At 44.5% G+C, this 22,558-nt stretch overlaps 1 protein-coding gene across 4 annotated transcripts in view; it reads right to left on the bottom strand.

The window, feature by feature from the left end:
- Pdk (pyruvate dehydrogenase kinase) overlaps positions 1-22,558 on the bottom strand; it is a 381,689-nt gene that overhangs the window by 9,111 nt on the left and 350,020 nt on the right. For all 4 annotated transcript variants that reach the window (XM_084606828.1, XM_084606830.1, XM_084606831.1 and 1 more), the window contains exons 2-10: positions 10,773-10,911; positions 9,491-9,562; positions 8,686-8,870; positions 7,781-7,867; positions 5,326-5,403; positions 5,118-5,194; positions 4,770-4,871; positions 2,028-2,138; positions 1,043-1,156 (exon numbers count right to left, since the gene is read on the bottom strand). In XM_084606828.1, coding sequence (XP_084462954.1) covers positions 1,043-1,156; positions 2,028-2,138; positions 4,770-4,871; positions 5,118-5,194; positions 5,326-5,403; positions 7,781-7,867; positions 8,686-8,870; positions 9,491-9,562; positions 10,773-10,911 — 965 coding nt within the window. The remainder of the gene's footprint in view (positions 1-1,042; positions 1,157-2,027; positions 2,139-4,769; positions 4,872-5,117; positions 5,195-5,325; positions 5,404-7,780; positions 7,868-8,685; positions 8,871-9,490; positions 9,563-10,772; positions 10,912-22,558) is intronic.

The raw sequence follows: 22,558 nt of genomic DNA, 5'->3' as shown, positions 1-22,558 counted from the left end.
GGCTGATCATAAGTCACTCGTTTTTAGAGTAAGCATTCCATGTTAGCAGCATTCGCACAGTGATTGTTTGCACTTCAACGTTTCCTGTCTGCCGGGCATATTTAAAGGTTTCAAAGGCAATCGCGACAGTTTTTTTATCGAGCACTACCACATGAACATAAAACGAAATGTGCATGAAATGTAAAGTACCAAAACCCTATAGTGAGGCCTCGGGCTTACAGTTTGGCTTGGCCATGCATGCCTAAAAACTAGCTATTGCTACTGTAGGAATTCAGCTAGTTGAACCTCGTTACAAGAGACACTCAAGGGAAGCCAAAAAGGTGTCTCTTGTAACCAAAAACTCCTATCAACTGTATGTGTCACAGTTCCCTTATCTTCCTTATCCCTTATCTAAAGTCCCTTATCTAAAGTCTGTTGTATCAGTGTCTTGTTTTGTTGCAATATGCCAGAAACCAAGAAGGAGTGCCTCCTTTTGACTGGGAAGTCAAAATGTCCTTATTGTTTGAGCCACTATCATCACATTCCTGTGGGACTGAAACAACAGGGACATCTTGACTCCTCAGTAAAGAGGAGGCACTCCTTCTTGGTTCCTGACATATTGCAACAAAACAGGACACTGATATGGAACAGAATTTAATTAAAGGAATCTAAACTGTCGCACATACGAGTTGGTACGAGTCAGCTGCATTGCATGAGTTTTCCTGAGTTAAGTGTGCCTCTTAAAAATAGTGAAAAAATCACTTTAGGAACCTGGAAAAGTTGTCCTTAGTAACAGAGTGTCTCTTGTAACCATGTCTCTTGTATGCTATGTTGTTAATATGGCAAACATAGGAAAACCAACCAAACCATTTTCAAGTATCTCTTATAAACCGATTGTCTCTTGTAACAAGATTTTACTGTATATCGCTTAGAGTGTGGCTCGTCTTAAGCTTTAACTGGTTATAATAACTCTTGGCTCGTTTGACATTCCTGACAGCTCAAGCATAACATATATGTTGCAGGTATGGCACTGTACATCATGTACACATAAACGAGTAGATACCTTAAGGTAGATCAGAGCATCGGTTCCGTATCCTTCACAAGAAGTCAAAATCAGGTCCCCACGGAAGTAGCGGGCATAAAGCCGGGACAGGGGCAAGCCATAGCCGTAGCCAGCCTGAAATCATGATAAAAGTGAAGGAAAAACTGCAGCGAAAAGAAAAGCACTGTTAAACTGTAAAATAAAGGCCTCACACGAAGCTACAATACGGAGCTTAGATGAGGCCATAAAAATTTCCAAAGGGTTTCTTTTGAGCTCTGTATGAATAATTATGATATGCACTATGTATAAGTGTTCTTACAAAGTATGCCACACCCTAAGTGTAATGACGTAGCATATGACGTACACCCTAAGTGTAATGATGTAGCAGTGCATATGAGATTTAAACTTTCGCATTAGGAAGAAAATCAATGGTACAATTGAGTTTATATAAACACATAGTAATCGATTTCAACTGTGTTTCTGAATTTGTATTCCTTAATCTCTTGCACACCCCTTGGAAAAAGAAAATTAAGTATTCATAAATAAAGTAAGACAACATGGTCCATATTCCGAGTTTGCGTCGTTATTGAAAGTGTCACTATCTCCCCGACCCCGAGTCATCCGATTGGTAGGAACACAGAACCAGATGTCGTAGTCGCTATCTCTCTGACCTCAAGTCATCTGATTGGGTGGAAACACCAGAACTGGAAGTGGTACTGATATCTAGTTCCAGTGTTTCCACCAGATGACTCAAGGTCGGTGAGAAAGCAACGCTTTCAACAACAGGAATCTGTTCCTATGTCACGAATTCAGCTGTATACAGTAGAAATTTCAATCTGTGGATCCCTTAACATGTCTGTGAAGTGGAGCTCTACTGCTGCGCTACTTTGAGCTGAACTAATCCACATTTTAAAAGGGGCAGCAAAAGATGCAGAGCTATGCACCGAGACGAGGCACACCTATATCGCTAACAGTTTTGCAAGCCGAAAGGCAGGTATACACTTACCAGAGGTGCAGAGTTGAGTCCAGATGCTGAAGGCTGCGGTGCAGTCGAGTACATGTACTGGAACAGCAGTTCTGTACACGATCTTGGGATGCCTCCGCCTTTGTCAGACAGCTGAAATAGAGTGGCGGTAACTGCTGAACAGTGTATCAACAATGGCAGGGTATGCACATTATTGAATAAAGAACGATTATAGACGAAAGCTGTGTGTACTAAAGTGTCGAAGCAAAACCTGCTGGTTCATTTCCTTCTTATACTTGTGGTTGTATAAGTTTCTGCTTTTTTTTTTTACACTATATTGGCTATAACTTGTAAGCAGATTAATGCTAACAATTCAAATTGTTTCAATGAAGTTTTAATGTTCAAACTTCTGTAATGTTATGTTCATTAATGTATGCACCTTATTATGTATCTGCATTTGTCACACTTGAACAGGTTGGCGAATTCGGGAAAAAGAAAGTGAACAGACAGCCAAGTAAAATAGGTTGGAGGGGCATGTATGTTTGTTTACTAATTGTACTGCCCACTCTGCCAATGTCCCTAATAATAATTAATAAAATAAATATCATCATCATCATCATCATCAGCCTGAGTATACCCACTGCAGGGCAAAGGCCTCTGCCATATTTCTCCACTTAACCCGGTTCTGTGCTAGCTGCATCCACTTGACCCCTGCGAACTTCTTAATTTCCTCCGCCCACCTAACTTTCTGCCGCCCCCTGCTACGCTTTCCTTCCCTTGGAATCCAGTTTGTTACCCTCAGTGACCACACCCACACTAAAATAAATATATGAGTAACTAACTAGATAAATAAGCTCCTCACTGCACTCCATGTATGTAAGCAGTGAACATAGCACAAATTTTGATTTTACTTTTATAGAGTTTCTATAAACCTGGAACGAAGGTCACCATGTATGCCTTATGTCTACCAGATTCTTAAAGTAAACATTAAAAAATAATGTGGTCCGATATCTTACCAAGTATTGCACATAGGAACAGAAGAATCACTTCTATGGCGAAAATTACACAAAAATGCCAATTTAGCCTTATTAGTAGAAGCCAACTCCCAACCAGTGGTAATATGCTCCTGCCATAAAATATATAGTTATGTATAGTTATATAGGTATATAGGTATATAGTTTCAAATGACGAATAAGAATATGACCAGCCCCTCAGTGTTCCATGTTATCGCCTAGTATAGGCAAAAAAAAAAAAAAAGAGAGACACGCAGAACCGCCCAGTGGTAGCAAAAGCACTAATAGCCAAACAAACTCAAATACCAGTAAAGTATCAAAAAGTTTAATTTCTGCAAGGTTCCTATTTCTTTTTATTTGTATAAATGGCCAACAATTTGTGAAAAAAATTGTGGGGGCTTAAGCATGGCTTGAACCTAATTATAGAGCAAAAGCTGGGAGTGTTGCTGCGATAGCCTCTTCAACACCCGCTTTTCAATCTGAGTTTTTTCTCATAATTTTTATTCATAGTAATAATGACAACTGGTTCACAGGAATGGAAAGGCACAGTATTTGTCACACTTGTTCTGTGGACACCTAAACCGCATCTGGAGTGAAAGTGGAGAGAGAGGAGGAGGAGCAGGAGGTTGAATTTCAGCCTCCTGGGGGTCTTTAACAAGCACTGGACACCGCACAGCACATGGACACCTCTCTGTTTCTCCTCCATCCAAGCACAACCGATGGGGTCTTTAACATGCACTGGACACCGCACAAAACATTGGCACCTCTCTGTTTCTCCTCCATCCAAACACAGCTGATGGTGGTGGGGATCGAACCAGGGTACTTTGGCAGAGTTAGTGGGACGTCTTAACCACTGCAGCACCGCGTAGTGGGGCAATTTTTATTTAAATTAGGTTTTGGGGAAACGAAGGAGCATTATACTTTTGAATATGTGTGGACACCTACATCTAACCAGATTTGAAGTTAGGTTTTGGAGAAAGGAAAGCCCAGTATACATTTGGGTGAACACCACGAAATCATGGACACCCACACTTAATTTTGACAGGCAAATTTAGTGTACCTAGTGTAGTGAAGGTTTCACTTCCATCGTAAATTGGTTTATAAGAGGGGAAAGGCGCCATATCTGTCAAGGTCACTGCTATGAACTACATGCCATAGTGAAGCTTTCACTTCAAAATAAGATGTAGAACCAATGTAATTCTAGGGCACACAAATAAAATTTGGATGTTTAATTGTGCCCTCCCGAGTCTTGTCCAACATGATGCAAAAGAATGCTTGCAGAGGTCTTTGCATTAACGTAGCTTCTATCATTAGCAGCTACCTAAATAAAATATACTAATGGCAAAAATCAAGGGACAAACGGACTGAAGTAAGGCCTGCTTTATTTGCACACTTGGATTCCTGTATCCATGTACACCCCAATAACACAAGGGCTCTGCACTACCATTTTACATGATATAGTCTGTTAATATTAGGTATCAAGTTGGGCGCTTAAACGAATTATATGGATTTCAAAGCATTGACTAGTATACCCACTGCTTGCCAACTCAGTAGGTTTCTGCCACATTATGTCACACCATGATAACTGTCCTTCTATCACGTCATGTTTAAGAAGGAATAAAGATCGTAAAATTTACCTGAAAAAAGAAATATTCAAAGAAAGCATAGTTTGCGAAAATGACAAATAACAAATCAACAGCACATTCAACTGTGTGGTCAGTAAAGACATAAGGGATGAGCACGGTTCAAGCATGGACCTGTGCAAACAAACCTTAATGGTGAGGTCTTCTCTCCCTCGAGCAATCAGGACCTTCAGTGGAGGGAACTCATCGGTCTCAGTCCCATGGTACTCTACCACAGCCCGCATGGAGTTCTGTTCAAACAGGTATAAAAAAATTATTAAATTCAGCATCCAGCAGTCATAGTCACATGATAACTTCCACTCTGCCTCAGATCGCATGCAGGAAAAATGTATATTGCATTAAATGCGGTGACAAAAAAAAAAGGGATATAAAAAAATGCAGTCCACAGTGAAATGCCAAGTTAAAAGCTCAACAGCAATAACAGCTGCTAACAGGAATTGAGCTGTTCTTTCTTTCTAGCCTACATTACAACTCACCTTGAAAAGCTCAAACAGCATGTGGTACAAATGTGATGGCACATAGTCTATACAAATGGTGGAATTTGGGCATATCACTGCAAAAAAATAGAGAGAGAAGAGCAAGAGTGCCAATTAAAGAGAAGAAAAAAGAAAATGAGCATTGCATATACTAGGCAAGTGAACAGTACTGGATGAGAGAATAAAATGAGGACCTTCAGGCACCTACCATCACATTGTTCAACGACCAGGCCAGGAGATGTGAGGTAATACTGGTCACAAAGGAACTTTGCATTTTCATAAGCATCTGAAAAATCGAAAGAACACTTTTTTGGACTGACGAACAGAGTTTTAGTCAGGACAAAAAAGGTGATCGTTTCGACACTGAACCACGAAAAATGCAACACGCAGCCGGGCACAATGAGCATTGTTGGAATTTGAACTCTGGTAGTGTGGATGGGGCGAAGAAGCCACGAGGAAGCCAGAGACAGGTTTATGATGAAGTAGCGAGGATATTTTCTTTTATATAAGATATCATATTCGCACTACTAGGTCTTTAGATGAGGAGTGCAGTTACTTCAAAATGAAATGAAATCAAAGTATTTTATTTACTTTGCTCAATACTACGCTGCACGACAAAGATTAAAAAGCTGCTAGCCGCAGCTTAAAAAACTCCCTGTACCTATTCTTCACACGGCGATAAGGCTTGAGCATTTGCGGAGGTAGTATGAGATTTCTGGTTTGTACACAAAAAGCAACATATCAGAAGAAAATAATTGACTGCATCTGTCAGTAGCATTTTACGAATTAAAGGCACTGAACTTGGCAGGAAAAAAAAATGTTCGATAAAACTTGCTGGAAAAAGAAAAAAAAAGAAAAAGATGAGGTCGAAACAAAAGACTCGAAAAATGTCAAGAAAAATGTTACATCGAAAGGTGAGGCATTACAGCTAATTATTCTGCATGTTTTCTATGGTTATGGCATGTTTTGCAAGAATGTTCAGTTGCTTCGGAAAGCTGCAGCAGAATGATTGCATATGATTAGCAGTGCGGCAGAGTGGAAATGATCAAAAGTTGTGGTCTTGTACTGGATAAGCAGGTGTGTACCAAATTAAATGGAGCATTTTAAGCATGCAGTCCATGTTACCAAAAGAGCAGTTTTATACACGCGTAAAAGAATCGGTGTATAAAGTCGCTGACCCGACGATGATGAGTTATGCGACGGCATGTTAGCAATAATTTGCGCATTGAGTTTTTGTGCGCCAGATATTCTGACTATTACGTTTGGTTATCGCATTGCAGACACCAAGGCTGTACGTAATAAATGGTTGAAGGAAAACACTGTAGATTAGAATTTTCATTGTTGTTGGAAGACTGCTTGCGGTGACAATGGATGCCAGCTGTTTTATTTTAATTTGCTACTATGATCTTCCACACAAACATACTCGAGATTGTTTTATTGTGGGTACTCTTCAGCCAGTGAAAATGGAAAAGAATGTTTCTTAGCAAGTCACAATAAGCTGTGCCACAGCAAAGGAGCACGCCACCCCCACCACAACCAGCTATAACAATGCACTTCCCACAACCCACGAAGTTGCCAGGAGAGCGAAGAAAAGGCCGCGGACACCCCTCCTCCCAGGAAGGTTTTGTGCCAGCCAACAAAAAGCCCCCACCCCCCGAGGGGCCCTCAGGAAACCGGTTCAGGTGCCCAAAGGCGGCTCATTTTTACACCATCGCTGTCCAGAGGGGTTGGTTTCTCCCCCGTGCGAATAGCGCTTTAAGGGTATGATGAGAGAGCGTAAGCTACCAGCCCACACATAAAGTAAAGCTTCAACCAAGCTGTATGGACGTGCCTGCGTGTCATAAAGGGATTGAGAATGCAAATGGTTCTGGCAGGCTGATTCTGATGTCACCCTCCTATATGAAAGGAGCGACCAGAGTTGGCAGCTCCTGCCCGTGGCATAGGGCTTCTTCACGGCATAGCTGCGGCCACCCGAGGTTTCGCTTTGACTGTCAGACTGTTGCTTTCGTAAAAAAAAAAAAAAAAATCAGCTAGGGTTGCCATTTGCCTTGAACACATAGGCTTCTACTAGTACTATTTTAAACGCCTAGCTATATTCTGTTGCACACTAAGAACCAACACCACAGGAAAGTCGTGAAAGGACCATGTTTCGCTCATACACAGAAACTTTGTGCAAGATTGCTCGCAATCTTTCTAAAACTTAGCTAAGCAGGCCTATCCCGCCCTGCGACAGCACATCTCCATGTGTCAATAAATATAGAGCAAGATATGTGGGATAAGAGGCTCCGCATTGTCCCCCACATAGCGTGCATGATTTACCACATTTATTTTTTAACTGGTCGCAACAGATGAGTAACAAACAGTTTGACATTCGTTGTTTCGTTAGCAAAGATTTGAAATGCTTCATTTTTGCCCCTCTTTTCACCCCCACCCTCAACTAGAATTCATTCGTGAATTCATATCAGTAAAACAGTTGTAGGCCTCCCTAAGCCTTACGGAAAGCTCACAGGTGTAGATGGTGACTGTCTTGGTGAAGTATGATCATTAACAGCTGTGCTGTACCGTATGCATGCTCCCAAAATCTTGTGCTTCGGGCAGTACAGCCGAACACTACTGCAGGTTCACCTATGCAATCATCCAGAAAGGTGAATGCAAAACTGTACCTTCAACTATAGAGGCAACATTGCAGTTACGATCGATGGAGCCGATGTTCCGAGGGTGCGTGTTGTTCTCATTTCCAAAAAGGAAAGCTGAGTAGAAAGAAAAACAGACCAGCACACAGATATTTAGAAATTTTTATGAAAAGAAACACAAGTACCTTATGGTATAAAATTCACTGTTATTCGATCAGGCAATACAGTATCCTTTTGAAACAAGCACTGGAATGAGTGTTTCCGAAAACTTTAGCTGATGGCTAAATCACAGACTAAGAAAAATATCAATAGCAATGTGGTCTTCGATGCTTTTCCATACTGACAATGCCAAATGTAAAAAAATATGCACTAAATAGAGTGACAGTGCATGTGATCTCATATGGGTGCTTGCTTCATAATCACAGGTACTAAACTAAATTGGAACCCAGCATTATTGAATGGAAATCAAATGTCTTTTGTTCCATCCACTGCTTCAAGAAAACTAAAATTAAATCTCCAGGTAATAAACTGAATGAAAAGGCAGGCTGATAAATGAACAAAATCTAGGCACAAACTTGCTTCACATGCTTGTGCTATTATACATTTACTGCTTTTCAGGTATCAATAATGCACAGCTTCTTTCCACAGCTACTTAAAACTAAGTCCTGCAGCCAGTTTTATGATAGGTTTTTAGAATCCACAATATTCAAAACCATATATTGACACAAGTTCGACCTCAAACTGACCGAGTTTGTTGCAAGTTTTTCTCCTTGCAATGCGTTGTTTTGGTCATTAAACCTTCCCAAAATGTACTTAATACTAATGATTCTTAAATTAATGTCAAACGGCAGTTTATGATGGTAGTAAACAGTGATGGTGACTAATCGAACGACCCGAGAGTAACATTTCATAAAAACAATGTTGCTGCTCCTTACTGTGTTGATTGATGAGCATTCTGATGGAGATCCTGTTCATGTAAAAGCGGTCCAGGAAGTACTGTATACTGTGCTCAGTCTTTGGATCTGGCTCATGTGATTCCTTCAGCTCAATAACACCCTGTGCCATGGTCTGAACAACATTTGAATGGCGGTTCCTAATTTTGATCAGGGCCTCGCAAAACCTGCAATGCAAAGGGCAGAAGAGGTCAAAGCGCACCTGCTGCAATGACACCCAACAATCTGTGTAGAGAAACAGCAAAACAAGCCTACCCAAATGCAAAGACAAAGATCAAGAGAGCAGCAGGAGATGTAAAAACAACTACCATGCAAAATAATTTGATTTAGCTATGTCATCCTTCTTCCAAAAATAAATTTATTTATTCAGTCAGTCAGTCAGTCAGTCAGTCAGTCAGTCAGTCAGTCAGTCAGTCAGTCAGTCAGTCAGTCAGTCAGTCAATCAAGCACTACCACTTGTAATATCTTTCACAAAATACTAGGTTGTCAAAGAACTTAGAAGAGAGCATATACAAAGCCAATTCACATTGTGTGACACTATCCAAAGACAGTATTTCGTTCCTCACATGAAACAAAATAAAACCATGGAGACAAAAGAAAAAAAGCCCCAACAGATTGCAGAAAGGAGTGAGATTGGTAGCATGCTAAACACACACATATATATATATATATATATATATAATTATATATTTTTACAAGAACAAATGCTATTTAATACATTTGCAAGACTAAGTTCTGAAATTGCAAGCTTTACACAAATGTGAAGCATGATCATGCATTTACTTACTTTGCCATTGCCTTTTTATCCTCACTCCCAGAATTTTCAAATTCCAGTATTTCTTCAAAACTCCTTTCATACCTGAATGGAAACAGGATGGGTATACTTTAGCAAGGTCTGCAGACATAACAGAATTCTGCATGGTGCATTTTCACAGTAATAAAGAAAAACGAAAGCATGTACAACCAACTAGCATCGATTGAGACCACTTCAGACTGGCACTCAATATTAGACTAAACTGCTCGATCACTCTTTATTCCTTTTTTTTTTTACTCTACACTTTTCTTTCCTTCTATCCCCCATTATACCTATTTGGAATGAGCACTACACTAGTGGACTAATCTACAAACTGCCCACCGTGACAGAAATAAGCACCTGCACAAAACAAGAAACGCTCCTACTATACCAGCTTCACTTGTTTCTGTAACGTGTGAAATGCACACAGGAAAATGTTTTTCTAAAAATCACCATTCATGCTTCTAGCCTGCAGTGCCGAAGAATATGTTGTCTCTCAGAAGCTATTCTCTATCAAAAATTGTTAGCCTAAGAAATCTGATTATGCCCAAGAAAATATTTCTTTGAATCAGGCAAATCTGCTACACACTAAGCAAAGTCATGAATGCATACGAGAGCCGCACATAAATTCATGTGTAGCTTCATCCACATTTTAAAGGAAATGCTATTTATACATGCAAAGTAGGCTATTAAAGCATTTTTGCTTGATTGCACCATATTATGCTCGAAACTGCTGCCATCCAGTAATAATTCTTTAAATGCATTAATGCCTACAAGAATGGGCAACCTGGCATATGATAGTGATCAGCTCCTTTGCAGGTTTATAGCAAAACACTACTTTCCCAGTGTCAAAGCAGCAATTTCATTCTCATGGACTACATCAAATGAGGTGTAAATTTAGGTCTGTAGTTGTGATCAGGTGTCTCATATAAAGGCCAAAGTTTAGATCTTCATACGAGACAAAATCTGCAGACACACCATAAGAAAGTTCCCATTCTGAATCCATTTAAAAACAAGCACTGGGACGTGCTTTAAGGTATTTGCCTGTGCTTAACTATGGCAATTAAAACGCCTTGCAGCAAAAACTAGCTTATCATCAAGTGTGTGACTTACTAACGAAGGCAGATTTTTTTCTTACCAGTAGAGTAGACACTGCTGGCAAGCAAGTGGCTAGAGCCTCTGCAACAGCTGCTTCAGTACATTCCGCTTTAGTACGGTAAAGTGCAGCAAAAACGAACCTTTTTCGTTTAGGCTTCACTGAAACTGAGTCACTCACCAGCTTCTGACCAGTTCCACTGAGGGCATGCTGAGCAGGTTCTCGGGTAGTAAATGGATCTCCTTCATTATGTTGGCCAATCGCACTGGCAGTTCTTTGCGCAGGAATAGAAACGACGTCCTCTCGCAAGCATTTTCACCTGTGACAAGGAGAAAAAAGAACGGCAGAAAAAAAAAGTTAAACACCAACCAAGAGATAGCTGGGAGGGCAGAGCTTACGAAGTGGAAGAGAGCTCCCAGCCTGAATGAGCTAACGAAGACACATAGTTAATAGAAATTGCACAAGTACAGTTAACTTGCACGGCATTTATATTGAATGCCGAACTTTCACTTCTATCAGTAAAGTGAACAAACATGTAGATCAAGAAAAATTGCATATCACATCAATTTAAAGTGCTGCGCAAAAGCGAGAGACCACGCTCCGCTCCAACTGCCGATTTTCTATCAAAAAATGCACGCCTGACAAGGGTACTCAGGCAAGTGGGCAAGCATATCAGGGGGATTACCATATGCAAATCGTAGAAACAGCAGCTGCACCATAAGGAAATGCTGGCATGCAGTTTTGTCAAGTCGCGTGCTCTCTCCGCTTTTTCGCAGCACTGTACCTGCCCATTACTACTAAAGTAGACGACTGTTGACGAACATTAATTCAAGGAACAAATGTCATAATGCTGGCACCAATGTGATTATGATGAATTCTTTCCATGGCTCCAGAAAGGGTAGTCGCACTCAGCTCATTCGTGAAACTACAGCTCCAATCAATCTTGTGGGGGTACCAAAGCAGTGTGCAGCCCAGACATAGATGCTATATTCCAGTAATTCAAAGAGCAAATGTCATAATGCTGGCAGCAATGTGAACATCAGGGTCTGTCATTGTTATCAAAAGTGTCGCTATCTCCTTGGCCCAGAGTCATATGAATGGTGGATCTGCAGGAATCAGAAACCAACGTTTCCAGATTTTCTCCACCCATATGATGACTGAAGTAAGAGAGACAGCGACAATTTTGAAAACAACACAAACTCAGAATATGAACTTTTTCCATGGCTTACAAAGAGCAGTTGCACTCTATATAGCATAGGGTGTGGAACGATATTGCGGCTGTACTGCATGCTCTTGGCAAAAATTCCAATTGCCTAAAGGAAGATAACAATTACATGAAAGCTAAGTAAATTTGGACTTCTTTTATTATATCACACATTTGTACTCGGAAGCCCTACGCATCCTAGAATTGAAGGACTGCATTGTACACAAAATGTTGCAAAATATCTGCTGACAGTGTAAAAGTAGCACAACTGTGCTATTTTCCTCACAGCTCAAAGGAAGAAGTGATTATAACATCATATCAAAACTTAAAAAAGGACTTAAAAAGAAGCATGCCTTTCATGAGTGCCGCGTTGACAAAAACCTCTTTTTTCTTTTCTACTTTTTTTCCTATTTTACTCTTGACTGTTTTCAATGTAATGCAATGATGAGGCCTGACATTAAAGCTCTGAAATGTTTTTGCACGTTTCTTGCACAGTTTTGACATATTTTGCACAATTTCGACGTCCGTGGCTGTTTTGACGTCTACACACTATATCGATGTCCTTGTTATTTTGACGCCGAATCGACTTTTTTGAGTCTAACTCAATATTCCACATCAGCGAAATTTTGCACACATACGTTTTTTTCATCCTCTACCTCACGCAACAATTCTTTATTCAGAAATCCACTTCTCGACAATGACGGTGAGACACTATTCGCGGACGCACAAATCCATTTTTGAAAATTCTCTGCTCGTGAGATAATTCAGTGCCAACGGCTGAATTTTACGGCGCGTCAACCTCAGCATCCACTGGCCTAATGCAAAACTATTTTGCGGGCATTGCAGAAGGCGCCAAACTCGCACTGCAGTCGCGGATGATAGGACTGTAATCGCGGCACATTCGGACGCACGGAGCGCGCTGTCACGTGGCAATTTTTTAAACTTCGCGGGCTTTCATTTCTGTGTTGTTTTTTTGCAATAAAAATGGCAGCGCCAAGGCTAAATTGTCGGAAGCACCTGGGTCGCGCTGTTTTCGTGGCGCTCGACAACTTTTCCATTCACATCCGAGACTTCAGAACGCGATGTTTAAGAAGTTAAACATCGCGCACGTTTAAGAACCGCTAGGCCGTATAGTACTTGCCATCTGCTTCACAGTAATTTAGGTTCCTTCATGCCACGAGGTGTTTATTAGTTTTGGCTAGCGCAACAAAAAGTGCCCCGCAGCCATTGATTAAAGTCTGGTCCTATCGGAGTCTGAGTCGAGTACAGGTGGAAAGAAAAATAAAAAGGAAGAGTACAGGTGAAAAGGAAAATAAAAAGGAAGAGAGAGAAAGCGGCTGGATGGCCTGCGTCACACATCGTTTTATGCAGTGTTCTGCAACTTTATCGGAGCCGTCTCGGAAAATTTTCCAACTGGTCGAGGCGGGAAAGCTTTCCAAGATGTTCCCGATAAACGTGCAGAACACTGTACAAAGAAGAGAAATTATTTTTCCTCTGTCTCGGGTTTCAGAAAACGTGTTTTCGTATTAAGACTCACTAACAAGAAGAACAAAAAGAAAGAAAAGATGACAGCCCGCTTCGTATTCATGCAGTCCTTATATATATTCATACTCAGGACCCCTAGAGCCACGGGGAGAGGGTCTCGAGGGGTCCGAAACCTTCCACCAGAATATAAGCCCGCACCGCAGCATAGTATGCTCCGCGGCATGCTGTTTGCTTTGGAGGGAAATAAGTTCGCCTTGCGTATGCGCAGCAGGCATGTTAAGTCGATCCACGGCCTCAGAACTTACTTCCAACAAGGACACGGTCGGAAAGGGGCGGCTGCAGCCCATCGCTGACACCTCTGCCTCTGACCTACGCCTCTGCTGAGCCAGAGGAAAGGGGGGCGAGTAGCTGCTTCCGCGGGCCGTCGTTCAGCCGTTTCGGCCTTGGGCCGAACGCTGCCCCAAGCAAACAGCAGTGGCGAACCCGTGAGCGTGAGTGCCGAAGATCACACGCGGCGTCGGTGCGAAGGCCGAGACAAGCAGGCGCTGCGGCGACGCCGTCGCCGCCGCTATTTTTGCATTTTCAGGGGCGGAATCCCTGGCCGAGCGGCTCGACGACGAAGACACCGAACGCGCCGAGAGAGTAGAAAAACGAAAAGCGCCTAAAATGGAAACCTTGATCTAGGCGCGCGACTTGGGCGTAATCAAGGTAAGAAAATAATGGAGAAAAATAGAAATGAAGAATAACAGAATGAGAAGTACTCAGGAACTCGAGCGTAAGTTGTGACGTGACAGCAAACAATTTTTCATGATCATTTTTTTTCTCCGCAAAGTAGGACAGCCAGAGATATAGCCGGACATGCCCAGGAGTGCAGTGATGCTCCGAATTGAACCTGTTTTAAAAACGGAGGTTGCCTGTACGTATATTGCGTGATTACAGCCTGGTTCGCGTGGCTTTCGCATTATTCCGCTCGCGCCATACTTTACATTTCCCGGTAACCAGCATCCGGTTTGTTCCCGTGGCAATTCCTCAGCCTCTAAGTTCTGCATAACCTCTTGCTTCCAGGGTAGCCACCCTCCGGGCTCCACAAGTTCTTCCTGAGGCAACTCATTCCCCGGTTGAGCGTAACTACGCTCTCACTCCATTTCCCATTAGCCAAATTCTGTGTGCTCTCCCCATGAGAACCATCCTGTCGCGCTTTCCTCCACCCCCGTCAAACCCAAGCGCACCTCAAGCGCCGTCTCCTGCTTTCCCCCTGTCTACCAGCCAACCCTGGAAGGGGCGCAGCGGACGCGAAATTGAGGAACGAGCGAATGAGCGTCGTTAGCCTATCGTGCTACAGTTACTGGGGTAAAAGCCTGCCGACCGCCACTTCGCACGAGCTGACTAGTCCTAGCGCGGCAGGCGTGCTCGCCGCTGCTGGACACCTGGCGCCCTCAAGTCGATCTGCGCATGCGTACTGACGATGCACGGGCTTCCAGTAACGAATGTCTGCTAAGAGAGCTAACGCTCTGAAAGATATATGTCGTATCCATTAATGCAGATGAAAAGGAAGACGCAATAGATAAGAAATAGACTAGCTAATATAATTAAGTGCAATAATTATAATAGAAAAAATGTAATCTTCACTCCTACGTCATTAACGCGACATTAGAGACGTTTAGTTTACAGTTCTCTTACCGCGGTCGCGGTCTACCGCTACCGCACCCCGTCAGCACAGTGTGCGCTCTGGTCCCTGCGTACGGAGTCCGCCGGATTTTGACCGAAATATGGCGCCATCTGTCGCCCTCGGGATGACCTGCACATGCGCACTGACGCTCACGCGGTAGCAGTAGACGGCAGCGGTAAGCGGTAAGCGCTAAACTAAAAGTCTATAGTTGAAGACCCCGTTCTACAAAAACAGCAGCGTCGGCATCGTGAACGTAAAATCATGGGCATGCCTCTGGCAAGTGGTGGCTGTCAAGTGACGTATGGCCAGCACTGGTTGGCCGGCGGGTTGTGTAACGTCATGGGTCCACGTGACGTGGCCTAGACAGCAAAATCTACCAACTCCGGCAGCTACTTTGAAATGAGGTGAGGTCGAACCCAATGCCTTAGATCCCAATCAGAGCTAGGCTACCTCTACAGGCCACGCATCCCTACGGTTTGTTTAAAGCGGGGCTTTATATCTTTGTCGAGTGGTATTGCACATAATGTGACAGCTTGCACATGTGTTCGTTAGATAACAGATGCACAAATTAGGGGACCAGTGGATAAGCTACAACATCAAAACGAAAGTACACGAAGAGCAGCAGGCGAGAACCATTGATACCTTCAAAAGCGGAAGGAACATAGTGGGGCGATCCTGATCCACCAGATCCCGAGATCCCGGAGTGATTTCACGAGATCCTGAGTTCTGGTGAAACCGCGACGGTATATATAGCTACAGACATCTTGCTTCTTCGCGGATTCACAGAGTTGCTCCGGATCGCCGAGTGGAATCGTCATTATGCAACCCATCGTGTACAAATCTGCAGCCTGTCATGCAATGAGTGCATTACCCTTCGCAATGATGTGCTACCGGCAAAAAAAAAAAAAAAAAAAAAAGAGCAGTGATTACCCCGTCTCTTTTCCTCACCACCGACAAGAGAGAGAGTTCGTTAAGTGCGGTTCAAGTACAGCAATAGTAGTATCTGCTCGGGGTAAGCCTTGGTGCACAATGGCAGTATACGGTGCAGCCGCACTGCATCCACTCGCAAGGCCACCCGCATCCTCCCCATGTTTTCAAATTTGAGCTTCTGCTGAACTATTCGCGACTGAACGAAGACGAAGCTGCACCATTTGTTACAAGTATATATTGCTGCTGGTACGTACTCTCACAGAACAATGAGAGTTGGAAATCGATAACAGCGGAGACAGAGCGGCATAACGGCCGAGTTTACAGTCAGAACACCTCGACTCTAGTGATGTTGTTACGACCAAGCATCCGCATTTGCGCGCTCTATTGTTCGCCTGTGGGCATGGAAAAGTTTTGTGAATATGTGGTGATGGTCCATTGGCTCTAAGTGAGCCTGTTTCCAGGAATCCTGTTTTGTAAGCATGTTTTGCTTTGTGGACAACCTGCAAATGCCAAATTGGCCCTGTCAAGAGAACGTCTGGAAAAACACAAAGAAACGTCCCCCTGCGGGAAATAGCAGGAAGTGCTTTCTTTTGTTCACCCTTCCAGTCGAGAAGTGCTATCCTCCAGTGATGAATGCCTCCTATCCAAAGGAGACGACAGAGTGACATGTCCGCTGACGTGCAGGACAAGAGAAGAGCATGACTCATACGGCCATTAAGTGATTTCCCGGGAATGCAGGAAAGATTTGCAATTGTCGAAAAGGGACCATGTTGGGAGCCCTATGCGGCGCCACGTGCACTCGGGTTTCTGAGAAGTAAAACCCCCAGAACCAGCCTGTGGTTTCTTTGCTGAAGAATAGAAATGTACCTCCTCTCCTCGCCGTTCCCAAGCTTTTCCCGCCAACAAGTGATCACGCCCAACGAATGAATGCCGGACCAGTCAGTGCTTCAGACCATCAGTGCAGTGATGTGTTCGATTGGATGCCGATACCTGAGGGGCGTGCCCTGGATTTGGTTGGTCAGCATCTTCAGAGAGGGGCTGGACATAGGGGGTTTTTAAGGACGCTGCAGAGCACGAAATGTCGCTCTGGGCCCTGGGTAAACGGCTCATCCAGTCGCTTCTCGCTATGAACTCTTAACGCTTGTCATTTTGCTGATGTACCCTTCTTTTTCATGTAAATATTCTTGTAAATACGTTTTCTCAAAGTGCCAGTAAACCTGCTTGTACATATTTCACCAACTTCGAAGATTCAATCCTACTTCAACCCCGAGTCTCTGCACGCTACCAAGTGAAGGCCGGGTCGACATAGCCCCAGCGTCACGACAACTGGTGACCAGCGGTGGGATCTGAATCTACAAGCCACAACATCTGGTGATTGGAGGTGGATCTGAAGCTACAAGCCACAACACCTTGTGATCGGAGGTGGCATCTCAAGCAACAAGCAGGAGCAACAATCGGCCAACAAGAGGGCAGCTCGGAACATCGATCGCATGTGTGGGTGAGTGCTTGGCTTTTCTTCTGATGTGGACCAGGTTCTAGAACAGGGTTAGATTTTAGAACTGGTAAAGAGAGTGTGGAAACGCCTTTAGGTTTGGTAGTTTGCACTGTTGTTTTGGAAGTAGCCGACACTCGGAGCGATCATAGACCTACAAAAGCTGCAGAAACCGGAACTGTTGCAATTGTGTGAGGAATTGGGAATTGATACAAGTGGTTTGGCACGAAAACCTTTGATTATAAAGGCAATCACAGATTTGGGAGCCGATGATGAGGAGCTCAGTGAAGCATGGAACCTCATCGGTCAAAAAAAGGAACAGCTCAGACAGCAGAAAGAGCGGGAAAAAGAGCAGAAAGAGCGGGAAAAAGAGGAAAAGAGGCGTGAGCGTGAACTTGAGAGGGAAAAAGAGGAAAGGGAGCGCGAACGTGAGTGGGAAAAAGAGGAAAAGAAGCGTGAAAGAGAAGCAAAAAAGCTGGACCAAGAAATTGAGCTCCGGAAATTAGAACTAGAGTTGAGCAAGAGGTCGGGCAATTGTCCCCAGCTAGCGGTACCTCTTCTCAACAAGGAGGCAGATTTCAAGATGTCAAAGTACATGCAGCCATATGTGATATCAGGGGATATCGGTCTGTATCTGGCTAACTTTGAGCGAACCTGCGAAAAACTGTCCTTCCAGCGAGACACTTGGTCTCAGAGATTATTGACGGTTCTGCCCTGCGAGGCAGCGGAGGTTGTCGCGCGGCTAAGCAAGGAGGACGCGGACAACTACGAGAAGGTCAAAGCTTGCCTTCTGAGAAAGTATAGGCTTAGCGCCGAGGCGTTCAGACAACGTTTTCGGAAAGCTACTAAGTCCAGGGACGAGAGTTACCCTGAATTCCTGTACAATTTAAGAGTTAATTTGGGCGAGTGGCTAAAGAGCACAGATTCCTACAGTGATAGGGACGCTGTAGTCGAGCAAATTCTTTTGGAGCAGTTTTATAACTGCCTCCCAGAAAAAGAAAGAAATTGGTTACAGGACCGAGGCGAAATTAAGTCGGCAACTGAAGCTGCCGAACTTATTGAGGAGTATGCTTCGCGCCGACAATTCAGCAACCCAGCAGTGGATAGGCCCCGCAATCCCAAGTTCAGTATGAAAAACCGTCAGGAAAGGCACTTTGCTAGAGTTGGAAACGAAGAAATGAAGGTTTCTTCAGGCAAATTCCCTAGAAAGGACGGCAGTGAGAAAAGTGGGGAAGTGACCAACGTGCAGAACACAAAGAATAAGCTTGAGGCTAGGAAGCCGCTCACATGCTTTAGGTGTAATGAGCAGGGTCACATTGCCGTCAACTGCCGGAAAGAAAAGATTGCTTTCTCGTATGTCAGGGACTGCGATGAAAATATGCAGCTTTTAGAACCCTACCTGCATGACCTAGTAGTCAACGGGAAGCCTTGCAAGGTACTGCGCGATTCGGCCGCAACGATGGATGTTGTCCATCCGGCGTATGTATCGCCTTCCGACTATACAGGACAGTGTGCATGGATCCGACAGGTAGTTGAGGAACAGAGTGTGTGCTTGCCGATCGCGAACGTGGTCATCGAGGGCCCTTTCGGCGAATTAACAACCGAGGCTGCCGTTTCAGGAAAGCTTCCTAAGTGCTATCCGTATTTGTTCTCCAACAAATCGGACATGCTGCTGCGAAAGAGGGGCATCCTTTTCGGAGACAGAGTTGTGCAAGCCTTAACACGTTCAAAGGCGCGAGAACTAGCTACACTGCTCATTCCAGAAAAATCCACAGCGGAGGAAACGGCAGTTAAAACAATGGTAAATGCGGAAGATAGCAGGTCAGAAAACTTTGAGAGCGAGGCATCTCAGATAAGTCAACTTGAAAGTGAGCTTGATGAGACGCGGAATGAGGACGTTCTTGAGAGTAACCTCTTGCCGCCAGTGTCTAGTAATCTCACGAGACTTTTAAGTGGAACCCGAGAGGACTTAGCTATAGAGCAAGCCAATGATCCCAATATACAGGAGATAAGGGAGCGCCACCGCGCCACTAAGACAGCAAACAATATTTCTTTCGAGATGAGAAAGGGAGTGCTGTATCGCTTATTCAAGGATAAGCGCGGAGTAGAGCGGGACCAATTAGTCGTTCCCCAAAAGTACCGCGGAGACTTACTGCGACTTTCCCATGGCAGCTCGTGGTCATGTCACCTTGGAATAAAGAAAACAAAGCAGAGGCTGTTGCAAGAATACTATTGGCCTGGATGTTTTAAGGACACGGAAAATTTTGTACGGTCATGCGACACGTGCCAGCGGGTTGGAAAGGCGCAAGATAAGTGGAAAGCTCCGATGGTGTTAGTACCAATCATTACCGAGCCGTTTCACCGGTTAGTAATAGATATAGTTGGGCCACTTCCTGTGACCGAGTCAGGGTACCGTTATATCCTCACTATGTTATGCCCAGCCACAAAGTTTCCAGAGGCTGTTCCGCTGCGCGAGGTGACGTCCGAGAGTGTAGTGGATTCGCTGCTGTCAGTGTTTGCACGAGTTGGATTCCCTTCCGAGGTACAAAGTGATCAGGGTAGCGTTTTCACGAGTGTCCTCACCACCTCATTTCTCGAGCGATGCGGCATTAAGGTAGTGCATAGCTCGATCCATCATCCGCAGAGCAACAGCGTAGAAAGATGGCACTCTGTTCTCAAACGAGTCCTGAGGGGACTGTGCTATGAAAACAAGCGCGAATGGGATACCTGCCTGCCTGCAGCGCTTTTCGCTTTGCGGTCAGTGCCGCACGAATCCACTGGATTTAGCCCAGCCGAGTTGGTGTACGGAAGGTCACTGCGCTCACCTTTGCGAATGGTGCGCGAAGCCTGGGAGGGGCGCGGAGAAGACCCAACAGTAGTAGAATTCATTCTGAACCTCTTGAATCGCTTACATAACACTAAGGAACTCGTTGAGGCCAGCATGAAGTCAGCCCAGGCTCGTTCCAAGGTGTACTATGATAAGTCAGCCCGTCAAAGGACGTTTTGTATCGGGGACCAGGTGATGTTGCTGAGAAGTTCAAGGCAGAATAAGCTCGAAGTACAGTGGGAAGGACCGGCTGAAGTCGTTGCAAAGCTTTCTAACACTAACTACGCAGTGAAAATTCCCGGTAGGCGTAAAGAAGTGCGCATTTATCATTGCAATCTTATGAAGCCTTATGTGCAGAGGGAAGCCGTGGTAAATCTAACGTTAAACCTTCCCGAGGAGATGGGGGACAACTTGATTTGCCTCAGCGGAAAAGGAAGCAACGCTCAGGAGCTTCTCAAAAAGACGGAGCAGAGAGGAGAACTAAAGAAATCCCAGCTGTCCGATCTGGGCGAGATAATAACAGAGTTTGAGGCCTGCTTCGTGGACAGGCCAGGCAGAACTGATTTGACTGAGCACGATATTGAGCTGACTTCAGACGTGCCAGTGCGATCAAGGTGCTACCGATTTTCTCCAAGGCAAAGAGAAATTCTGGATAGGGAAGTAACTCGCATGCTGGAATTGGGAGTAATAAAACCCTCGGAAAGCGATTATGCTTCGCCTATGATCTTAGTAGAAGCTCCAGGTAAAGACCCTAGGCCTGTGGTAGACTACCGAAAGCTAAATTCTCTCACCAGGGATCAAGTGTATCCTATTCCGAATATTGAGGAGAGAGTAGAACAGGTCAGTAGAGCGGCATATGTGACTACGCTGGACCTTACTCGAGGATACTGGCAAGTACCGCTCACTGAACGCGCCAGCAGATACGCGGCTTTCGTCACTCCGACGGGCAGCTACCAGCCAACAATGATGAGTTTCGGGCTCAAAAATGCTCCATTTTGTTTTTCCCGACTCATGGATAGGGTTTTAAAGGGGTGTGAAACATTCGCGGTGCCTTATTTAGACGACATTGCGGTTTTTTCCGACTCATGGGCGGACCATATGGTACATCTAAGAGCTGTACTGAGCCTTTTGCGTCAAGCTGGACTAACCGTAAAGGCCGAGAAATGTTGCCTGGCAAGGGCGACCGTGGACTACTTGGGTCACAATGTAGGTCAAGGTTTCAGGAAACCCAGCGAGATTAAGATTTCTGCGGTAGCAGACTACCCGCGGCCGAGCACGAAGACGGAAATTCGAGCATTCCTGGGTCTGACTGGGTACTACAATCACTACATCCCTAACTATTCAGCTTTGGCTAGCCCTCTGACCGACGCTCTCCGCAAGACAGAACCGACAAATGTAGTCTGGGACGAACAAAAGGAAGCCTCCTTCGTAAACCTGAAGGCTGTGCTGATTAGCCGTCCGGTATTGCGAGCTCCAGACTATGGCCGAGAATTCACGGTCCAGTGTGATGCCAGTGATCGAGGGTTAGGTGCTGTTCTCTGCCAGAGAGATGACGACGGTAATGAGCACCCCGTGCTCTACTTGAGCAGAAAACTGAGTTCTAGAGAGAGGGCTTATTGCGCGTCAGAGAAGGAATGCGCTTGCATTGTATGGGCCATTCAAAAATTGCAGTGCTATCTTGGAGGGGCCAAATTCACCGTAGAGACGGACCATTGTCCCCTGGCTTGGCTGCAAACTGCGACATCGAAGAACAGTCGCCTTCTTAGGTGGAGCTTGATTTTACAGCAGTACAATTTTGAAATAAGATACAAAAAGGGGAAGTTAAATGGGAATGCGGACGCGCTTAGCCGCTCTTTCTAAGCGGTCCGAGATGTTCCTCACCATGTATCCAAATTGATAATCAGGTTTTTTTTTTTTTTTTTCGTGCGCTTGAATATAGATGACTATGTAAAGCAGCACGTTTGGTTTTCGAGGCATACGTGGGTCCTGAACGTCTTGAGAGTGGGCTTTTCTCGAACAACAATGGCAGTTTTCTTTTGACCTGGTCTCTTCAGACGGGAGCCGAGTGCTTGCTTCGACATGTGGTTGAGTTTCAGATAGCTCAAGCAATTTGGCCTACAACAATCAAGACAACGCGACATGCAACAGCGAGCTTCAAGCGTTCACGTGCAGGCCATTAAGTCGTCTCTTCATGCAGCAGCTGCGGCTGCTGCCCTCCGAGTCTCTTCTGGCGGGGGAGGAGGCTGTTACGACCAAGCATCCGCATTTGCGCGCTCTATTGTTCGCCTGTGGGCATGGAAAAGTTTTGTGAATATGTGGTGATGGTCCATTGGCTCTAAGTGAGCCTGTTTCCAGGAAT

The sequence above is a fragment of the Amblyomma maculatum genome, chromosome 6 (assembly GCF_055883805.1).
Source record: "Amblyomma maculatum isolate TAMU_Amacu chromosome 6, ASM5588380v1, whole genome shotgun sequence".
In the NCBI taxonomy this organism is placed as follows: Eukaryota; Metazoa; Arthropoda; class Arachnida; order Ixodida; family Ixodidae; genus Amblyomma; species Amblyomma maculatum.
This window is presented reverse-complemented; position numbering and strand designations above follow the sequence as displayed.